Here is a 19,425-nt window from a genome sequence, read left to right on the forward strand (position 1 = left end):
ATGCAAGAGGACACAAAACTGCAGTGTCATGTTTACTGAGTATTGTGGGGTGGCCAGGCTAGCCCCACCCCCCACTGTCCAGCAGGGCCCAGGGTATGCACAGTGGCCCCAAGCCTGTCCACGAGTTCTGGGGAGGGGTGTAAGTGGTGGGGAGGGTACATCTGCAGGGATACGAGTGGAGGCTCTCGGCCAGGTCAGCAGAGAGGGCGGGAGGCCAGGAGGCTTCAACCAGGGGCCAAGGGCTTCATGTAACTGTACCCCTCAGCAGGGGGAGAGTGGGGAGGGGGTCTGAGTCCAGACCTGCTGGCATCCTCACTTCCAAGGAAGTAGCCAAGTGACCACAAGGAAACTGGACATGGCTTGCCTTAGACTTCGCTCTGAACCTGAAGATAGAGTCGACCTGCAGCAGCCCCTGCACCTGCTGGGCCCCCAGGGCCCTAGGTGTCTGGGAGATGGGAGGGAACAGTGTTTTCAGGAGGGCTGGAGGTACAGGTCACTTTTTGGTGCTGGGTTTCAACAGTGACCTGCTAGGCATTTTATCTGAAATAAAAAACGACTTCAGGAAAGAGTGAAGCAGGAGGGATTAACATTGTAGTAAACCAATTAAACAAACTCATAGAAAAAGACAGATCTGTCATTACCAGAAGCAGGGACTGGAGATGGTCAAAAGGTACAGGCTTCCATTTATTAGGTAAATAAGTACCAGAATGTAATGTACATGACAAGTGTAACTAACACGCTGTGGGCTACATATGATACGTATGAAAGTTGTTGAGAGTGGATCATGGGCTTCCCTGGTGTGCCAGGGGCTAAGACTCCACACACTCAATGCAGGGGACCTGGATTCCATCCCTGGTTGGGGAACTAGATCCCACATGCTATAAGTAAGTGATCCTGCGTGTTCTAACTAAATCCCACATGCTGCAGTGAAAATCAAAGATCCTTTGTGCTGTAACTAACACCTGGCATGGTCAAATAGATACATTATTTTAAAAGGAGTAAATCCTAAATTCTCACCATAAGGAAATTTTCTTTTCTATTTAATGTTCTATCTACATGAGATGAACATTCACTAAACTTGGTGTGATAATCATTCTATGGTATGTGCCAGAGCATTATGCTGTGCACAGTGCTGTCGGTCAACTACATCTCAATAAAACTGGGAAAAAAAGGAAAGAATGGAAGAGGGTGGGAACGTGGCCAAGCAGCAGTGGGCTTGGGCCCACTGAGCAGCAGGGTGGGCTGGCGGGCACTGAGCTCACAAAGGATCTAGGGGGGACCTGAGAGCCCAGAGCTGCATCCCCCGAGGTTCAGGAACCGATCATGTTTTAGGCGGCCCCCAGAGCAGGGGGCATGGCGGGGACCCCCCAGTCCAGCAGCTGCGCTGGTCACGACATCCCTGGGCAGGCTGGTCTGCCCTCCTACGTGACCCCTGGGTCAGGCCAGGAGACAGCATGGCCTCAGTGCAACCGCTCTGCTGCCCTCGCCCACCTAGGGGTGCAGAGTAAGGATGGGGAGCAAGGCAGCTCTGCCAGGTTGGGGGAGGGAAGGCAACAGCAGGTCCTGTCATCCAGCAAAGACCCAGGTGCTGTCTCTGAGCTGGAGCTGGGGGAGGTACCATACCCTGGGGCAGCAAAGGCTCCCTCCTGCTAAAGAACAGTCTAGAATGTGCCCACAGGTGCTTCTGGGAGCTTTCTCTGGCAGGTGTGTGAAGGGGGTACCCTGGCCTGCCAGTTTCCTCTCCCCCAACACATTGCCACCGTCTGATATAAGAGACAAAGGAGGATAGCGAGACTACGGCCGCAGCTCTGAACACCTGTGTGTGAACCCGCATCTCCACTCAGAGCATCATGACAGAGTCAGGCATGAAAAGGCAAAAAAGGGGGTTGTCAGGTATCACCCAATACTCCACCTATAACCGGACACTTGTCATCACCCTATAAAACTACGTGTGACCACACAACTCTTAAATAACCAAGGGTCCAGCTCATGCTCCCCTCTGTGAATCCCTATTCCCATCCCATTCCCTCCCAGATCTAATCCTAACATTTTTGGGGGAATTATTTTATAGACCCCAGATCCTGTGTCTCTGCAATAGAAATGTACTCAAAAACTGACCACAAGACTCTTAAATATTCAAAAATAATCTTCTGGATTGATAAACTGGTACAATTATTATTGGTATGACAAGTGTACTATGATTATAGTAAATAATTACTAAATATAAAAAGTGAAATCTAACAGATGGAGGGGGCTATTCTATTCTTCAATTAGTTCCTATATCCACAGGATTCAATGTCAACTCTATTGTTTTCCAATTTACAGATCAAAACACCGAAAAAAATCTCATTCCCAAAAATAAACGGATGGGATGAGAAAGAGCTTTGTTGTTGAAACGTTCCTCAATCCTTTGCTCCCTTTCTGAGCTCTCGGGTCTGTGGCCAAAAACTGCATCCAGACCAGTGCCCTCCCAGCTGGAAGGACGAGTCCTGCAGGTGGAGACAAAGCAGAAGCCACCACCTGGCTAGAAGCAGCTGCAGCCCCGCACCCAGCCCACTAGAGAGCATCTGTCCTCAGACCTGTGCCCACACAGGCAACTGTGGGCACAGCAGGCAGAGGGACAGATGAGGGGTGTGAAGGCTGCAGAGGCCACTCCCCTGAAGCCATCAGGGAGGCACTCCTTGGAGCCTCTGTTTATCCCAACACCAGAAAGAACTTTCTGGTTTCCAGACTTATCTGAGAAGTTAGCCAGATTTTCTCCACACTCCTCTCAGTCACTAATTTTCTAATGGACTGTTTACTCTCCCATGAAGGTTTCAAAAATCTGCAGTGGAATCTGCATCCAGTAAAAAATCACTACCCCCACCTTTCTCTTCTGGGCAGTTTGTGGGATTTTAGCTCTCCAACCAGGACTTTGGCAGTGAAAGCTTGGAGCCCTAACCACTGGACCTTCAGTGAAAGTGTCAGTCACGTTCTACTCTTTGCAACCCCATGGACTGTAGCCTGTCAGACTCCTCTGCCCATGGAATTCTCCAGGCAAGAATCCTGGAGTGTGTTGCCACTTCCTTCTCCAGGGGCTCTTCCTCAATTCAAGGACCGAACCGGAATCTCCTGCATTGCAGGTAGACTCTTTACCTACTGAGCCACCAGGGATCTGGTACTGGACCGCCAGGGAAATCCCCAAATTTTTTGATGCATGGTATAGTGAGTGTTGAGAAAGGCTATGAACAGGACATTTGCATCACCCCCAAATCTCCAATGGCCCTTCCTTTCCCCCCACCGCCATCTCACCCCTAAAACTCCCAAGCTGTAGTCTGACTCTATAGTTCTGCCATCTCCAGGATGTCATATAGATGAAATCATACAGAATGCAGGGGCTTCCCTGGTGGCTCAACCGGTAAAGAACCTGCCTGCTAGGAGATGTGATCCCTGAGTCGGGAAGATCCCCTAGAGAAGGAAATGGCAGCCCAATCCAGTATTTTTTTTTTTTCCCTTCAGTATTCTTGCCTGGAAATCTCATGGACAGAGGAGCCTGGGGAGCTACAGTCCATGGGGTTGCAAAAGAGTCAGGCATGATTAGCAACTAAACAACAACGAAGCAACCACCTGTATTCTGGGAGATGAAAACATTACATGACATACTAGCACCTGGATCCACAGTGGGTTTTGAGCGACTGAGCATGCACACGCTTGCTCTTTGGATGATGGTGAATTGAGCTGTCTGGACCAATCCAGTATTCTCGCCTGGAAAATTCCATGGACAGAGGAGCCTGGCCGGCTACAGTCCATGGGGTCGCAAGAGTCAGACACGACTGAGCGTGCATGCACAACTACAGAATGCAGCCTCTGGTGTCTGGCCGCCTCCTTTCTGCACAGTACACTTGAGATCCCCCTGCCGTCCCAGCACCAGCAGCCTGGTCCCGCTTCCCGAGTGCTGTGTCATTGTCTGGAGGGAACGCAGTCTGCTTCTCCGTTTGCCAGGTGAATGACTGGGTTGCTTCCAGTTTGCGGAGATTATGAACAAAGCTGCTCTAAATGTTTGCATACAGGTGATTATGTAAATGCCTGTTTTCACCCCTCCTGTGTGAACAGTGAGAAGTAAGGTTGCTGGGTCAGAGAGTAAATGATGGTTTAAATAAAACAAGCTGCTTCCAAAGAGGCTTTACACTTTCAAGTGCCCACCAACAGAGCATGAGAACGGGCTGTCCTACATCCTCAGGAGCCAAGGTCTTCACTTTTGAGCCAGTCTAACATGTGTGTCCTTGTATCTCACTGCTGTTTTTTAAATATATGAACTTTTAAAAATCAGTACATCTAATTATGACATCTTATTCAAAGTAGTGGCCAACGTGAACAACATTTTAAGATGCCCACAACTGTAACACAACACAAAAAAGTAACTGATCTGTAGTAGTGGGAAAGTTGCAGGCATTGCTTTTACTACCGTGATTTGCTGCCAGCATTCAGGTTCCCTAGCAAAGCTAAAATTTCAGCTATATCCGTGAAAATAAAGATGTAATATTTTCTTCCATCAATTTCACAGATACTGCTGACTTCTACCAGGGTTTAGAAGTCCTGCTTTCAGAGTAAATTCTGGACACATTCAGGACACACAGCTGCAAAGATTTAGAGAAGAGGCAGGACCCTATTCAAGAATCCCCTCTGCAGTGCAGACGTACGTTCTGTGATGTTTCTGTCCTTGCTGTGTTTGTGGTGGTTGCTGGAGGTTCCCACTTGCAGCCTGTATGTTCAGGACTCACTGATGATGTATTTGAAAACAAGTTCACCTACTCAAGTTATGGTTTTCCTTGAACAGCAAATAGCTTCCAAGTCCTTTTCAAACTGTCAGTTTAGTTAACGTGTTAAGGGGAACAATTCATTTCACTGTCTTCCACCTCAGAGGTCAGCAGGGTGTGACCTGTGGGGCAGCCAGGGACGGGGGCAATGTGGCCACTGTGCTGATGGGGTAGTCCTGGGGGCAGATCTTGGTCAGCCGCCCCTTCTTCAATGCTCAGGCCTCCTGGTATGATGGTGAGAGGGTAGGGGCTGAGTGGGTGGAGTCTACCTCTATTCTGAGCCGTCTTCTAGGCCCTGTGGGTAACTGCAATCTGAATCATAGGTGCTCTGGACCCCACAGGTCACAAATGGCACAATGACGCGAGTGGGGCCATCTAATTGATTGAAGTCTGGATCGTAAGAGTGGTCCAGTAGCGGCTTGGTCAGGTCTGGCAGGAAGCCCTCAGGAGGGTCATAACCCTTACAGACAGCAAAGGCCTCGATGCTGGCATTCCGGCTGCTCCTGGGCTTGGCACAGATCACGCTGGAGAAGAAGACACGCAGCTGGCTGTAGACCAGTGTCACATCCCGGCCTCGGAAGATCTTGGCCACAAAGCAGCCCCCTGGCTTCAGGACGTGTGTAGCAATGTTCAGAGCAGCTAGGAGGAGCTGGGACTGCATATACTCGTCGACGTCGTGGAGGCCGGTCACATCAGGGGCCCCATCGCACACCACTAGGTCCGCGGGGCAGCCCTCAAAGTGCTGGACGATCTCCTTGGCAGTGGACAGCTGGGCGATGTCTCCCTGGATCTGCACCACACCTGGCAGTGGGGCCATGGCCTGAAGATCCACAGCCACCACGTGGCCAGAGCCCTGGCCCCCAATCTTCTGACTCAGCACCTGAGTCCAGCCGCCGGGGGCCGCGCACAGGTCCACGGCCCGCATCACGCCTTGGAAGAGGTGGAATTCCTCATCCAGCTGCAGCAGCTTGAAGGCGCTGTGGGCACGCCAGCCATTCTCCTTGGCGAGGCGGTTATAGACATCCTGCTTGTCCTCTGACGTCCGGCCCATCTCACAGTGTGTCCAGGCACCTGCCAACAGCAAGCTCAAATTTTCAGTTGGGAGAAAAGGAATGAAGCAGGTCACCAGTCCAGGAGCAGTACAAGCCTCGGCGGGAGCGCAAACCAGTGAGAAGTTACAGGATTTCAGTTTGTGTTCTCAGTTGATCTGAGTATCTGTCGCAGATGCCTAAGGGCAAGTGGAGTGTGGCAAGCTTATCATCAAGGAAAGCGGTGGTTCGTGCGAAGCCAAGACCAGACCTGAATGTACCACGTGAGTTTCAGTATCTTATGCCTATGTGGCCAGTCTGGTGAACTCTCTCACTGTTGTTCTGCAGGGGGCACAGGTTCAATCCGTGGTCAGGTCAGGAAACTAGGACCCTGTATACCACGTGGCATGGCCAAAAACGAAAGAAAAGAAAAATGAATCATTTCTCAGTTTTCACAGTTCTTCACTGGGAAATGACAAGAAATATATAATATACTGGTCTCTGTCCCCAGCTCCTGACACAGAGCTCCTAGAACCCATGAAATCTCCTGAGTGGCAGGGCTGCCAGGAGGGTCTTTTGATCTAACCAGGTGACTCTTGGTGGGCTCCTGGCCAGAGGATGGTCACCAGGAATACTATATACTACGGTCAGAAGCTTGGAACCTTCAGCCTCCCTCTCCATCCTCTGCAGAGTAAAGGGCTAGACAATGAGTTAATAATCAGGCCCAAGTAATGGGACCTCCACTGAATCCCAAAGGACAGGTCTAGGGAAGCTTCCTGGCTGGTGAACGCAGGAAGGTGTGCAGACTGGAGCCCAGCAAGGGCACAGGGGCTCCACACGCCTTCCCCACACTCTGCCCCATGAAATCTCTTCCTTTAATCATAAACCAGTAACCTAGGAAGTAAACTTTTCCTGAGTTCTGTTCTAGCAAATGATTCAACCTGAGGATCGTGGAATCCTGACTTATAGCTGGTGGGTCAAAAGGCCAGGTGACAACCTGCAACGTCTAAGTGGCACCTGAACTGGGCCCGTCTGAGGGGCTCTGCGCTAGTCTTGGGCTCTCAGCATCCAACTGAGTTCTGCCAGGACAGCTGGCCAATGTCACGGGGACCTGGAGAACTGCTTGGTGTGGGAAACCCCATGCATCTGGTGTTGGAAGTGTTGTGAGTACAGAAAATAGGTGTTTTATTATTTATATATTCTATGTACTTCATGTATGGATGTGAGAGTGGGACTGTGAAGCAAGCTGAGTGCCAAAGAATTGATGCTTTTGAACTGTGCTGTTGGAGAAGACACTTGAGAGTCCCTTGGACTGCAAGATCAGCCCTGGGTGTTCTCTGAAAGGACTGATGCTAAAGCTGAAACTCCAGTACTTTGGCCACCTCATGCGAAGAGTTGACTCATTGGAAAAGACTCTGATGCTGGGAGGGATTGGGGGCAGGAGAAGGGGACGACAGAGAATGAGATGGCTGGATGGCATCACCGACTTGATGGATGTGTCTGAGTGAACTCCGGGGGTTGGTGATGGACAGGGAGGCCTGGCGTGCTGCAATTCATGGGGTCGCAAAGAGTGGGACACGACTGAGAGACTGAACTGAACTGATGTACTTCATAAGTTGTGTCTTTTGCAAATGTTTTCTCCTAGTAACTCTTTTCATTCTCTCAATGTTTTTCATATAGCAAATGTTTTTAACTTCTACTTTTTTTTCTTTTATAGATTGTGCTTTTGGTGTTGTATCCAAGAAATCTTATTAAAAACTTTGTATTTTTGTCCGCACCAGGTCTTCATTGCTGCACATGGGCTTTCTCTAGTTGGGGCAGGTAGGGGCTACTATTTGTTAGGGTGCCCAGGCTTCTCATTGCAGTGGCTTCTGTTGTGGAGCACAGGCTCTGGGCACCCGGGTTCAGTAGTTGTGGCACAAAGGCTTAGCTGCTCCCAAGATCAAGGATCGAACCCATGTCCCTTGCACTGGCAGGCAGATTCTTATCTACTGTATCACCAGGGAAGTCCCAAGAAATTTTATCCAAGGCTACAAAGATTTTTTTCCTGTATTTCAGAATTGAGTTTTACATTTCCAATCCATTTTGTGTCCATCCCTATGTATGGTATGAGATAGGGACTGAGATTATAGCCATAAAGTTTTAAATTTCAGTTGTTTTAATTTCTAGATCTGGTTCATGTTTTCATCTGCTTGGTCTCTGATAACCCTGTCTCTTCTCCATGCTTGTTATTTCCTCCTTTTGCTTCTTTCACCATATTAAATACATTTTCCACATTTTATTCTAGATCCAGCAATTCTAGCATCTAACATACCTTCAGCTATGAGTCTCTCACTCCTGAGGCCTCTGTGCTATGCATACTGTGGTTTTCTATTATGAACGTACATTCTGGGGGCGGGGGGGGGGGGGTCCGCTGGCCTGAGGCTTGGAGGTAAGGGTTCCTCCAGTGAGGCTAACATTTTCTGAGGTCAGTCCTCTGGGCTTAGACATGGTGCTAATGGTTTCCCAGCCCTCATGTGGTGATTATTCACGAGAACACCACCAGACCAAGCCCAGCATCATCCCATGTGACACAGAGGGAACTGAGGCTGAGAGGGGAACCTCCCGCATAGGACAAAATGCAGTTGGTATCTTCAGCCCCTCCAGTCCTTCACAACTTGGGACTAAAGCCCAGGACACAGATGATTCCCTATTTCCAAATGTGCTTGAATAAAGTACATGTACTGAAGACAAATATATTTTATAAGATGTTCAGATCTCATTTCTTCCATCCCAGTACAAAATATAAATTCAGGGGAAACATTTGTAAGTTTTTCAGATCACAGTATCTGATACACAATTTCTTTTAAAGATTTTTATGTGAACCAATAAAAAAGTTACAAAATTGCTTGTTTTGTTTTCGCTTTTTGGATGCATGGCATGTGGGACCTCAGCTCCCTGACCAGGGATCAAACCCACACCCCCTGCATTAGAAGGAGAAGTCTTTTTTGTTTTTTAAATATTTATTTTTATTTATCCATTTATTTGGCTGTACCAAGTCTTAGTTACAATATGCAAACTCTTGCTTGTGGCATGTGGGATCTAGTTCCCCAACCAGACACTGAACCCAGCCGCCCTGCATTGGGAGTGCAGAATCTTAGCCACTGGACCACCACTGAATCTCCAGGGAAATCCCTGGTATAGAATTTCTATGCAGAAAAATTCTCAAACTCAATTTGAAGAAAAAAAATTTTTTTTAATTTTTCTGCCATCTGGTCTTACTTGCAGCATTAAGTGATCTTCATTGCTGCCTGTGAGATCTTTAGTTGCGGCAAGTGGGAACATGGCGTCTTAACTATTGGACCACCAGCTGCTGCTAAGTAGCTTCAGTCGTGTCCGACCTTGCGCAACTCCGCAACCCCCAGGTTCCCTGTCCCTGGGATTCTCCAAGCAAGAACACTGGAGTGGGTTGCCATTTCCTTCTCCAATGCATGAAAGTGAAAAGGGAAAGTGAAGTCGCTCAGTCGTGTCCGACTCTTCGAGACCCCATGGACTGCAGCCCACCAGGCTCCTCCGTCCATGGGACCACCAGGGAACTCCCCAAAACTTTTTCCCGTTTTTTTATCAGTGTACAGTTGAAATGAAGTTTCTTAACTATATACAAAAAGAAATAGAGATGCGATAAAGGAAAAAACAACTATGTAAAAATGTTCTGTAGGTGGTTAGTCACTCAGTCTTGTCCAACTCTTTGCAACCCCACGAACTGTAGCATACCAGGCTTCTCTGTCCATGGAACTCTCCAGGCAAGAATACCAGAGTGGACTGCCATTCCCTTCTCCAGAGGAACTTCCTGACCCAGGGATCGAACCCTGGTCTAGTGCATCACAGGCAGATTCTTTACTGTTTGAGCTACAGGCAAGTCCTATGTTCTAAACAAAGTTAAAATGTTCTAAACAAAGTAAAAAGACAAAAATAATCAAGGGGGAAATATATGCAGTATTTTATTTATAGCTGCAAAGGGAAAATATCCCTAACATAAAAAGAGCCCCTACAAATTAGTAAGAAAACAACTTACTGGGGAAATGGGGAAAGAGTATGAAGGGCATTTACAGAAGAGATCATGACAGCGGGCAACAGCATCTGAGAAAAAGTAACATAGTTCAACAGCAGGATGCCCTTTCACTTCCTCAACTGGCAAACCTTCATGATGTAAAGTAAAGGGTCCTCCCCCACATGGCATATAGGAATATAAGTTGCTATATCTGGGGAGAAATTCTGTCAATACCTGTTAAGATTTTTACAATTTATTCATTTTTAAAACCAATCGTTTATTAAACTTTTTATTTTATACTGGAGTATGGTTGATCACAAGAAACTGGAAAATTCTGAAAGAGATGGGAATACCAGACCATCTAACCTGCCTCTTGAGAAACCTATATGCAGGTCAGGAAGCAAGTCAGAATTGGTCATGGAACAACAGACTGGTTCCAAATCGGAAAGGAGTATGTCAAGGCTGTATATTGTCATCCTGCTTATTTAGCTTATATGCAGAGTACGTCATAAGAAATGCTGGGCTGGAAAAAGCACAAGCTGGAATCAAGATTACTGGGAGAAATATCAATAACTTCAGATGTGCAGATGACACCACCCTTATGGCAGAAAGTGAAGAGGAACTAAAAGGCTTCTTGATGAAAGTAAAAGAGGAGAGTGAAAAAGTTGGCTTAAAGCTCAACATTCAGAAAACGAAGATCATGGCATCTGGTCCCATTACTTCATGGGAAATAGATGGGGAAACAGTGGGAACAGTGGCAGACTTTATTTTGGGGGGCTCCAAAATCACTGCAGATGGTGACTGCAGCCATGAAATTAAAAGATGCTTACTCTTTGGAAGGAAAGTTATGACCAACCTAGACAGCATATTGGAAAGCAGAGACATTTCTTTGCCAACAAATGTCCATCTAGTCAAGGCTATGGTTTTTCCCGTGGTCATGTATGGATGTGAGAGTTGGACTGTGAAGAAAGCTGAGTGCCGAAGAATTGATGCTTTTGAACTGTGGCGTTGCAGATCTTGAGAGTCCGTTGGACTGCAAGGAGATCCAACCAGTCCATTCTAAAGGAGATCAGTCCTGGGTGTTCATTGGAAGGACTGATGCTGAAGCTGAAACTCCAATACTTTGGCCACCTCATGCGAAGAGTTGACTCTCATTGGAAAAGACCCTGACGCTGGGAGGGACTGGGGGCAGGAGGAGAAGGGGACGACAGAGGATGAGACGGCTGGATGGGATCACCAACTCTAAGGACATGATTTTGAGTGAACTCCGGGAGTTGGTGATGGACAGGGAGGCTTGGCATGCTGTGATTCATGGGGTTGCAAAGTCAGACTCGACTGAGCGACTGCATGGTTGATTAACAATGCTGTCATAGTTTCAGGTGGACAGCAAAGGGACTTAGTCACACATATACATGTATCCGTTCTCCCCCTAACTCCCCTCCCACCCGGGCTGCCACATAACACTGAACAGAGTTCTGTGCTATACAGCGGGATCCTTATTACGATTTTATGCATGTATATCTTTGACCTATTATCCTAATTTAGTTCCTACTAATGGGAATCTATAGAAACAAAGCAGAACGACCTACATTTTAAAATACTTACCTCAGCTTTCAATGACTAAAATCAAAGATCTCTCTTGGTAAATGTCCCATTGCACTTGAAAATACGTGGGTTATTTTCAAATATCTTTTGACACTGATTTCTAACATAATTCCACAGTGATAAGAGAAAAGACTGTATGATTTAATAGCTTTATACCATGAAATTTTTGCACCTTGTTTTATGTTTCTGAATATGTTGCAATGTCTCCTGGTTTATACTCTATGGGAACTTGAATAAAATTTTTATTCTGCTGTTAGGTGAAAACTGTATAAATTTAATTATGTTGAATTGGTTCATAGCATTTTTCAGGTCTACTATATCCTACATTTCTGTCTATTCATTCTATTATTATTATTTTTTATTTTTTTACTTTACAATACTGTATTGGTTTTTTTAAATTATTTTTTTTCATTCTATTTTTGAGAGCTTGATACTGAAACCAAATCCAACTAAAAATCTTTATTTATCTACTTAAAAATAATTGTGATAGTGGATCTATATGTAACTTTGTTCTGTATTTTCCAAGTCTCCTGTAAATGTGTTATCATACTTTCATAATTTAAAAAATTAAAAAAAAAATTTTTTTTTTAATACTTACCTTAGTACGACTCTGTAGTGATAAAAGCCAGACTCTAAGTGAAAAACCCATCAATGGGGAATAATGAAATAAATATAGTATATGCTCACTGTGGATTATTATTAGTCACAAAAAGAATTAAGTTGTTTATCTCTTGACTTGAATAGATGTTGGAGATCTATTATGTGAGGAAAAAAAAGTGGGGTTGGGTGGCGTAAATAGATCTAAGAAGGACAGAGAACAGAAAGGAATTCTTATTTTTCTATGTTGTTTGAATTTTTATGAGACTATATTTTATAATATTTAAAAACTAACTGTAGGACTGTCCTAATGGCCCACTGGTTAAGATTCCATACTTCCAATGCAGGAAGGGCAGGTTCAATCCCTGGTCAGGGAAGTATGATTCCATATGCTGTGGTGTGGTCAAAAATAAATAAGTCAAAATACAAAAATAAGCCAGGTGACTTTCCCGGTGGTCCAGTGGTTAAGAATCCACGTTCCAATGTAGGGGGCATGGGCTGGATTCCTGATCAGGGAACTAAGATTCCACACGCTGTGGGACAACTAAGCCTGAAATACCACAACCAAGACCTGATGCATCCAAATACAGAAGTAAACAAATAAGTAAGTACTTTTAAAAAGTCAGACACAAATATATAATCTCTGTGGCAGCTGGGATGAAACAAACACAGCAGAACAGCAAAGCTGGGTTTTCCTTCTTCTTAGAGTACCTCAGCACCACAACCCTGCATCGAGCACAGTCTTTCGCTACTCTCCTCCACATGGTCGGTGTCACCAAAACTTTGAGGGCCCAAGAATCATTTTAGATCATTTTGTTCTCCTAGTCAAAACGTGTAGTGCCCCATAGTTCTCAGGGTCATTCCTGAAAACCATATTCTTATACCACCCAACAACTGATGATCCTCCCCAAACTTCCCCAAGGACCCCTACATTCCATTATCATCAACTTTCAAATATTAAAACTGCACTGCTTTTGGGCATCCATAAAGGAAATTGTTATGATGATCATTGATATTTAATTATTATGAACCATCAGTATCAACAGGCCCAGGAGTAGAGTCACATCCAGAAGTACTCTGTATCACACTGTTCTCATTAAACCTATTTTTCTTTGCAATCTCATCTGCTACATATTGTTAAAGGAGAAAGTTCTATTTATCTATTACCTCGACGTCAACATTAAGTAGACACTTTTATAAATAAACTAACATGTCCATTTGCTTGACTAAAGGTTAGGGAAATGTGTGTGCAATACCTGAGTCATCTGTAGGCGTTGGCCGTCTCTACACAATACACAAAGCCCCTAGGAAGATTTTAAGACTCGACATCGCATCTGGAAAATAAACCTGGTTTTGAGAGACCCTCCACGCCCTCAGTTCTGCAGACGCTGAGACAGCACGTCTCATTCTCAGACCCCGGCCCCGTGAGGCAGGGGAACCGATAACCCAAATCTGGCAGCCTGGGAGCCTAGAGCTTTTTTGCACGTGAACTGCGAGCTACGCGAAGCTAAACCAGGTTTCCGTGAGGAAGGAATCCTTATCAGCTGCGGGGACAGACTTCCGTCCCTGAAACTGCCCAAAGGTGTCCGCAGTTCTCGCTGGGTCCTGGGGAAGGCCTCCGGAGAGAGGGGGTGGGGAAGCGCCTCTTCCGACTGACGCGCCCGGCGGAGCACCCGGAGGCGTCAGCACCGAAGACAGCGCCCCCCAGGGGCCAGCTGGGGGCCCCCGGGAGGAGAGTCACCAGGGCAGTCACCGGGGGGGCTGCGGAGGGTGAGGGTGAGGTGGGCCGGGGGAACCGTGGGGCCACGGGCGGGCGCGGGGGCTGAAAGCTGCGCCGCCATGAGCCGCCCTCCGCCCCCCGCCCGGGTGCGGACAAGCTTCTGCACTCACCGTGGCTGCCCGGCGACGCGACGGCGAGCGCCAGCGGGGCAACAGCTGCGTCAGCCGAAAGGGTGACCGAACCCTTCCAGCTTACCAGCCCTCTGGCCTAGCCCACTGCGCAGGCGCAGCGTCGGCTGAGCGGGGCGGGGCGAAGGTGTAGGAACCGGAAAGAGAGGCGGGATGCGGGCGGGATCTGCGCGCCGGTGCTCGGTCAGCGCCTGCGCACTCCCCCGGCCTTGTTCTCCCGCGGTCCCCAGGGCCCAAGCCCTCGTTCAGTCATTCCGTTTTGCATCCAACTCGTCCGTCCGCTCCTCCCCCGTCCGGTCCACCCCCTCACCACATACTTAATTACCTGTTAACGTTGACGAAGCACATCTCGTCCTTGCCCTGATAGAACCTGCAATCTAGGGAGGAGGGGACACACATCAACAAGTAAATAACCAATTAGAAAATAAGGCTAGGCCAGACAGACCGAGCAGCTTGAGAAAGGGAGGTGGTGGTTGAGTGCCTATTTTCAGTTGGGGGGAGTCAGAAAATGCCTAATAGGCTAAGCTGGGATTTAAAGGTCCACAGGGATAATTTGTTTTCTCTTGTGACCAGGGAGATGGTCCAGTGTGTCTATCCCTGGTTTCACTCTTGCTGCCACTAAACACCATCTGCACTGCAGACAGGGTGAGCTTTCAAAACTGAAAATCAAGTCATCTTCCAGGTTTCAACCTTCCCCATTTGCTTAGAATGAAATCCAGATTGCTTGTCATGACCTTGTCCCTGTTTCTGCATGGAACTTACTTACACTGTTCTGAATTGTTCTATTATCTGTCTGGAGTAGGACAATGTAACCTCCTTTTCTACTTTGCTCATAGATTTAGCTCCAGAGCCTTAAAAACAAATTGCCACATGGTATGCTCAATAAAGGGGTTCCCTGGTGGTTCAGACAGTAAAGCCTCTCTCTACCTGCAATGTGGGAGGCCTGGGTTCGATCCCTGGGTTGGGAAGATCCCCTGGAGAAAAAAATGGCAAACCACTCCAGTACTCTTGCCTAGAAAATTCTATGGATGGAGGAGCCTGGTGGGCTACCGTCCATGGGGTCACAAAGACACGACTGAGTGACTTCACTTCACATGCTCAATAAACATCAGCCGAATAAAGCAATAATTTTCCCTCTCATTAGCTTTGATTTTCTTAAAGAAATGAACCAAATGTTGCTTTTTCAAAAACAATTTCCATCACCAGTGATAAAGCTGGCATGTGATATGCTTCAATAAATATTTGCTAAAGAGGATAAAATAGGACCACAGTACAGCTGGGAAAACACTGCTACCTTGTACAAGGTAGTACTGGAGAACAAGAATATTATGAATAATAAAATACACCCAGGTCTTTCCTCCCTGTGTGGCTTTGGAACACAGTGGCCAGGAACACATGGTCTCTGAGGAGAGAATTGGTGATTTCACTGAAAGACTCCATTCTTTCTAGTTCCTTCCACCCTGTGGGGGAGAGGCAAGGAGAAAAAAACTTCAGCTTCCAACACTACTTGGTTTCTCTGTATTTTGTTTCCACATGAATGAAATAAATACAACTAATATCTTATTTTAACTTGAACAGTAGTTTTCTATGAAAGACAAAACAAGCAAGCATATAAAAAGGTCAATTTATTATACCTTTTGTTTGGTGGGTATCAGTGCCCTTTAAAACCCTACTATTCAAGTACAAATGATTATGTTTACAAAGTATTTACAATTTCAGTCTTCTTTCTTTATATTTTAAAACACAACAGCTATCTGGACACAACAGTTAACAAAAAATCCTGAAGGTGGCAACAGGGAAAGCCTCTGCCTGAAGAGGCTCACTTCAGTCTCCTGCTTCCCCCAGCCCTCTGACCACTGCCCAGCCCCTACTAGAGCAAATGCCTCTGAATCAATGAAAAACCGCGTGACTGATTTCCGTGATGGCCAATTCCAGTTTGACAGTGTTTGGCTGCTGTCTTTATATTTTATGTTCTGAAGATTTCTTTCAGTCATTACCACTGCACTGTGGGGTGGGGGTGGGGACCCTGTTCTGCAAGGTAATATGGGATTCTGCCAACAGTATCAATCTGAGGAAACCTGGAAAACACCACCCTAAACTCACACTTAAATATGGAAAGTTTAACCTTTAAAACAGAAGGTCAAGAAAACAATACACTGGAACTTTTACCTACAAATGACACTACTGAAGACTATGAGGTCAGTGGCGACATCTAGATGTTAACTAAATTGAGTGAGACCAATAAAACTATTTTCTCTCCCATATCTTGAGACAGGGAATTGCAAAGGAAACAACTTCTTTCACTCACATGGTAAGACAGGGCAGGAGTTCCACACTGCAAATATTCAGACTCCAGTTCTGTTCTCTTAGAAGGCTTTTGAGAGACTTTTCTAAATTTCTCTTCTAGTGTTCTAGATTAATAGAGGACTTCTATTCAGGCAGCTATTTCTAGGATATTCTAAACACTCAACATTTCACCACCATCTACAAAGAGACCGTCAACACTCCATGAAAGATAAGAACAAAACCATCGGCTGCACAAATTATAATAAGCTGAAAAGGAGAATTCCTTTAGTTCTGCACATTTGAGGATTAAAAAAAGTGTAGAAACTCTCCTCAGCACCCAGCTATGAAGTATTTCCTGCACGTAGTACTCTCTCATCACAGCAGGTACCAAAGCACAATGAACAAGTCAGAAGTGTTCTGTTTGGTGTGTTTTGGTATTACAGTGTTCTATTTTGGTTGTTCAATTTATTGAAATGTTAAATCCCTCCCACTTTCAACACCTGATTTTAACTTTTTTCCAAATTTCGTGCCAAGAAGGCAAAAATGAGCTGCTTAGTTGGCTTCAGGAAGGTATCAATTGCCATATTACTGTCCACATAAACTGATGGGAAATAAGGAAAATTCAGGACAGAACACTTTCCTTTTTGTCATAAAAAGTGATATAAAGGGGGAGGAAACATTGGTTAAAATGAAAAATCTCTTGGTATGCTAGAACTGTTCCTTATTACACAGAGACCTCACACAACCTGATCTCCAGGACCAAAACTGTAAAATATGCACAGAGACAGAGCAGAGAGGGTGTCATCAGACATGTGCCTTTTCCTTAGGTGGACACTTCCAGGTAAGCAGACATCATCACCCAATCAAGTCCACTGCAGTTGCCATAGTGGAAAAAAAAAAAAAACACCTAAAAGCAGCAAACACAGGGCCACTTCTCTGCCCCTCAACCATGGGGCTGCCACCCCAAAGAGCTTGGACAGCTCCCTGCTTTAGGCAGAAACCCAAGCAGCAGATCTACTCACAGATGAGACATGACAAGTCTAGTATGAAGATGCCACCACATCCATTTCTGTAGATTATACTTGTAGGTGCATAAACACACTACCTGTACATAGAGACTTCTCACCTCCACAGGTCACGCCTGGGCTGGGCACAAGAGCAAAGGGGCGATGCAGGCTACCTGCCCTCAGTGGGCGTCTTGCCCCACCCTGCACTCAGCAGCGCACTCTGCATTGTGACAACCCTTGCACAGCACTCTGGGCCCTGAACCACTCCCAGATGGGAGCCTCACAAAATCTTCAGGAGCTGCCTCAATACTCTAAGTCCAATTACAAGTTTATCCAAAACCTGGGAAAATACTGTGGATGCACTGGGATGGGAACAGTCCCAAAGGTTCCGTTTACATGGAAACTGGTCACTCTAGGGGAAGCCACACCTGTGCTCTTTGGAATGAAAATTCAACCTCAGGTCACTTCCCTTCAACACCAGCTGGGGACACGTTATGAATGTGCTTCAATGCATATCAGTACTAAGCCTCTCCTTTAAGGGTCCAAACAAGTCACATTTTAGAAAGGAGGGAAAAAACCACACTGGTTTTCTCTGAGATGACCTACCTTAGATATTAGACAGTTTTTCTCCTCCCATATTGTGTTTTCAAATAGGAATAAAGAACCAAACAGAGGCAGATGCTGTCAGACCACGTTTTAGCTTCATATGCTCTACTTTATGACTCACTGCACCTTCCAAATGGCTGCTTGCAACGTGCAAAACACTGAACACTAACCGAGAAATTCTAGCTGGCTTTTAAGACCCAGCACTATTGCTCTGGAGGAGAAACTAAAAGTCAAACATCCAGGAAAAACTGCCACTGTCACTTTTTCAACCAGTTACGTAACACAGAAAGGGTGTTTGCTGAGGACTGCTGCTCCAGGTGCCGAACATCCCACAGGACCCAGTCCCAGGGTTCAGTAAATAAAGTCTATCCCATCTTGGTGGGACGGTGCGACACACAGGTAGCCCGCCTGGGGCTGCCCCTCTGTCCCAACTAGGGGCACGGAGGCTTGGTGGGCGTCTTTAACCTGACGGCAGGGACTCTCATCTGGAGCTTGGGCTGCTGGCTTGGGCTGTCGGAGGTGGCTGGCACCTGGGCAGGGGTGGGGACGCCAGGGGTCTGCAGCTGGGCGGCCGCTGTGGTCACCACTTGCTGCTGCATGAGCTTCTGCTGCACCACCTGTGCTGTCGCTGTCACCGCAGGGATCATCTGGACCTGCTGCCCAGCAGCTGTCGCCTGGGTGAGAGTCACAGTCTGTGGGGAAGCCTGAGCCAAAACAGAAACACACAGTGGAGAAAATGCATGTCAGGTGACACACAATATTAAACATTCTTGGGTGCGGGACGGAGGGGTGTTTAGAAACTTAGCTAGCACACATGCATCTGTGAAATGTAAAAACTACCCACCATGTCAAAATAGGACCTCCAGTTTCTAACCAAACAAAAGTCAGAACACTGAACTATTGGTGCTTTTAGGCTAAAAGTGGATGCCTCTGGGGAAATGCACAAGTCAATGACTGGGGACTGACAGTGCTGGTGTTCAGATTCTAATACCATTTGGTTTCTTGAAATCTACATGCCAGTGTGATTTTGAACAAAATAAATTTATTTTAAAGCACTGCTTTTATACTTTTATATTTCTCAGCAGTAAATAAAATGGTAAGAACCCGAAAGCTAGGCTCTGTTAGGAAGGTGTTAGGTTGGTGCAAGAGTAATTGCAGTTTCAGATTGTGAATTTTAAATCATTGTACTAGGCTCAAACACATTTTCATTAGTCAAAACAGGAACCATTTAAATCAACACATTTTTGCCAATGGGAAGTAAGTTTGCTGATTCTTGGACCATAAAAATCTGTGCTTCTGGACTCAATGAATTCTTGAAAAGCATTTGCTGCATCCTGCTTGTGGTGAATGTGTTTTCCCTGCAAAAAGCTACTAAGAGGTCAGATGAATATGGTGGATGAGGCAAAACTTCACAGCCCAATTTGTTCAATTTCTGAAGCATTGGTTGTGCTGTGTGCAGTCGGGCGTTGTTGTGAAGAATTAGGCCCTTTCTACTGACCAATGCCAGCTGCAGGTACTGCCATTTTCAGTGCATCTCATTGACGTGCTGAGCATACTTCTCA

General features: G+C 46.2%; 1 protein-coding gene and 1 pseudogene across 14 annotated transcripts in view; both read right to left on the reverse strand.

The window, feature by feature from the left end:
• Positions 1-666: 666 nt before the first annotated feature.
• On the reverse strand, positions 667-14,040 carry LOC105602840 (tRNA (cytidine(32)/guanosine(34)-2'-O)-methyltransferase-like; annotated as a pseudogene).
• A 1,534-nt stretch (positions 14,041-15,574) lies between these two features.
• Positions 15,575-19,425, reverse strand: part of EP400 (E1A binding protein p400) — a 112,010-nt gene continuing 108,159 nt past the window's right edge. For all 14 annotated transcript variants that reach the window (XM_042234482.1, XM_042234479.1, XM_042234478.1 and 11 more), the window contains one exon: positions 15,575-18,567. In XM_042234482.1, coding sequence (XP_042090416.1) covers positions 18,295-18,567 — 273 coding nt within the window. In that variant the 3' untranslated portion in view covers positions 15,575-18,294. The remainder of the gene's footprint in view (positions 18,568-19,425) is intronic.

This window comes from Ovis aries, chromosome 17 (genome assembly GCF_016772045.2).
Source record: "Ovis aries strain OAR_USU_Benz2616 breed Rambouillet chromosome 17, ARS-UI_Ramb_v3.0, whole genome shotgun sequence".
Taxonomy (NCBI): Eukaryota; Metazoa; Chordata; class Mammalia; order Artiodactyla; family Bovidae; genus Ovis; species Ovis aries.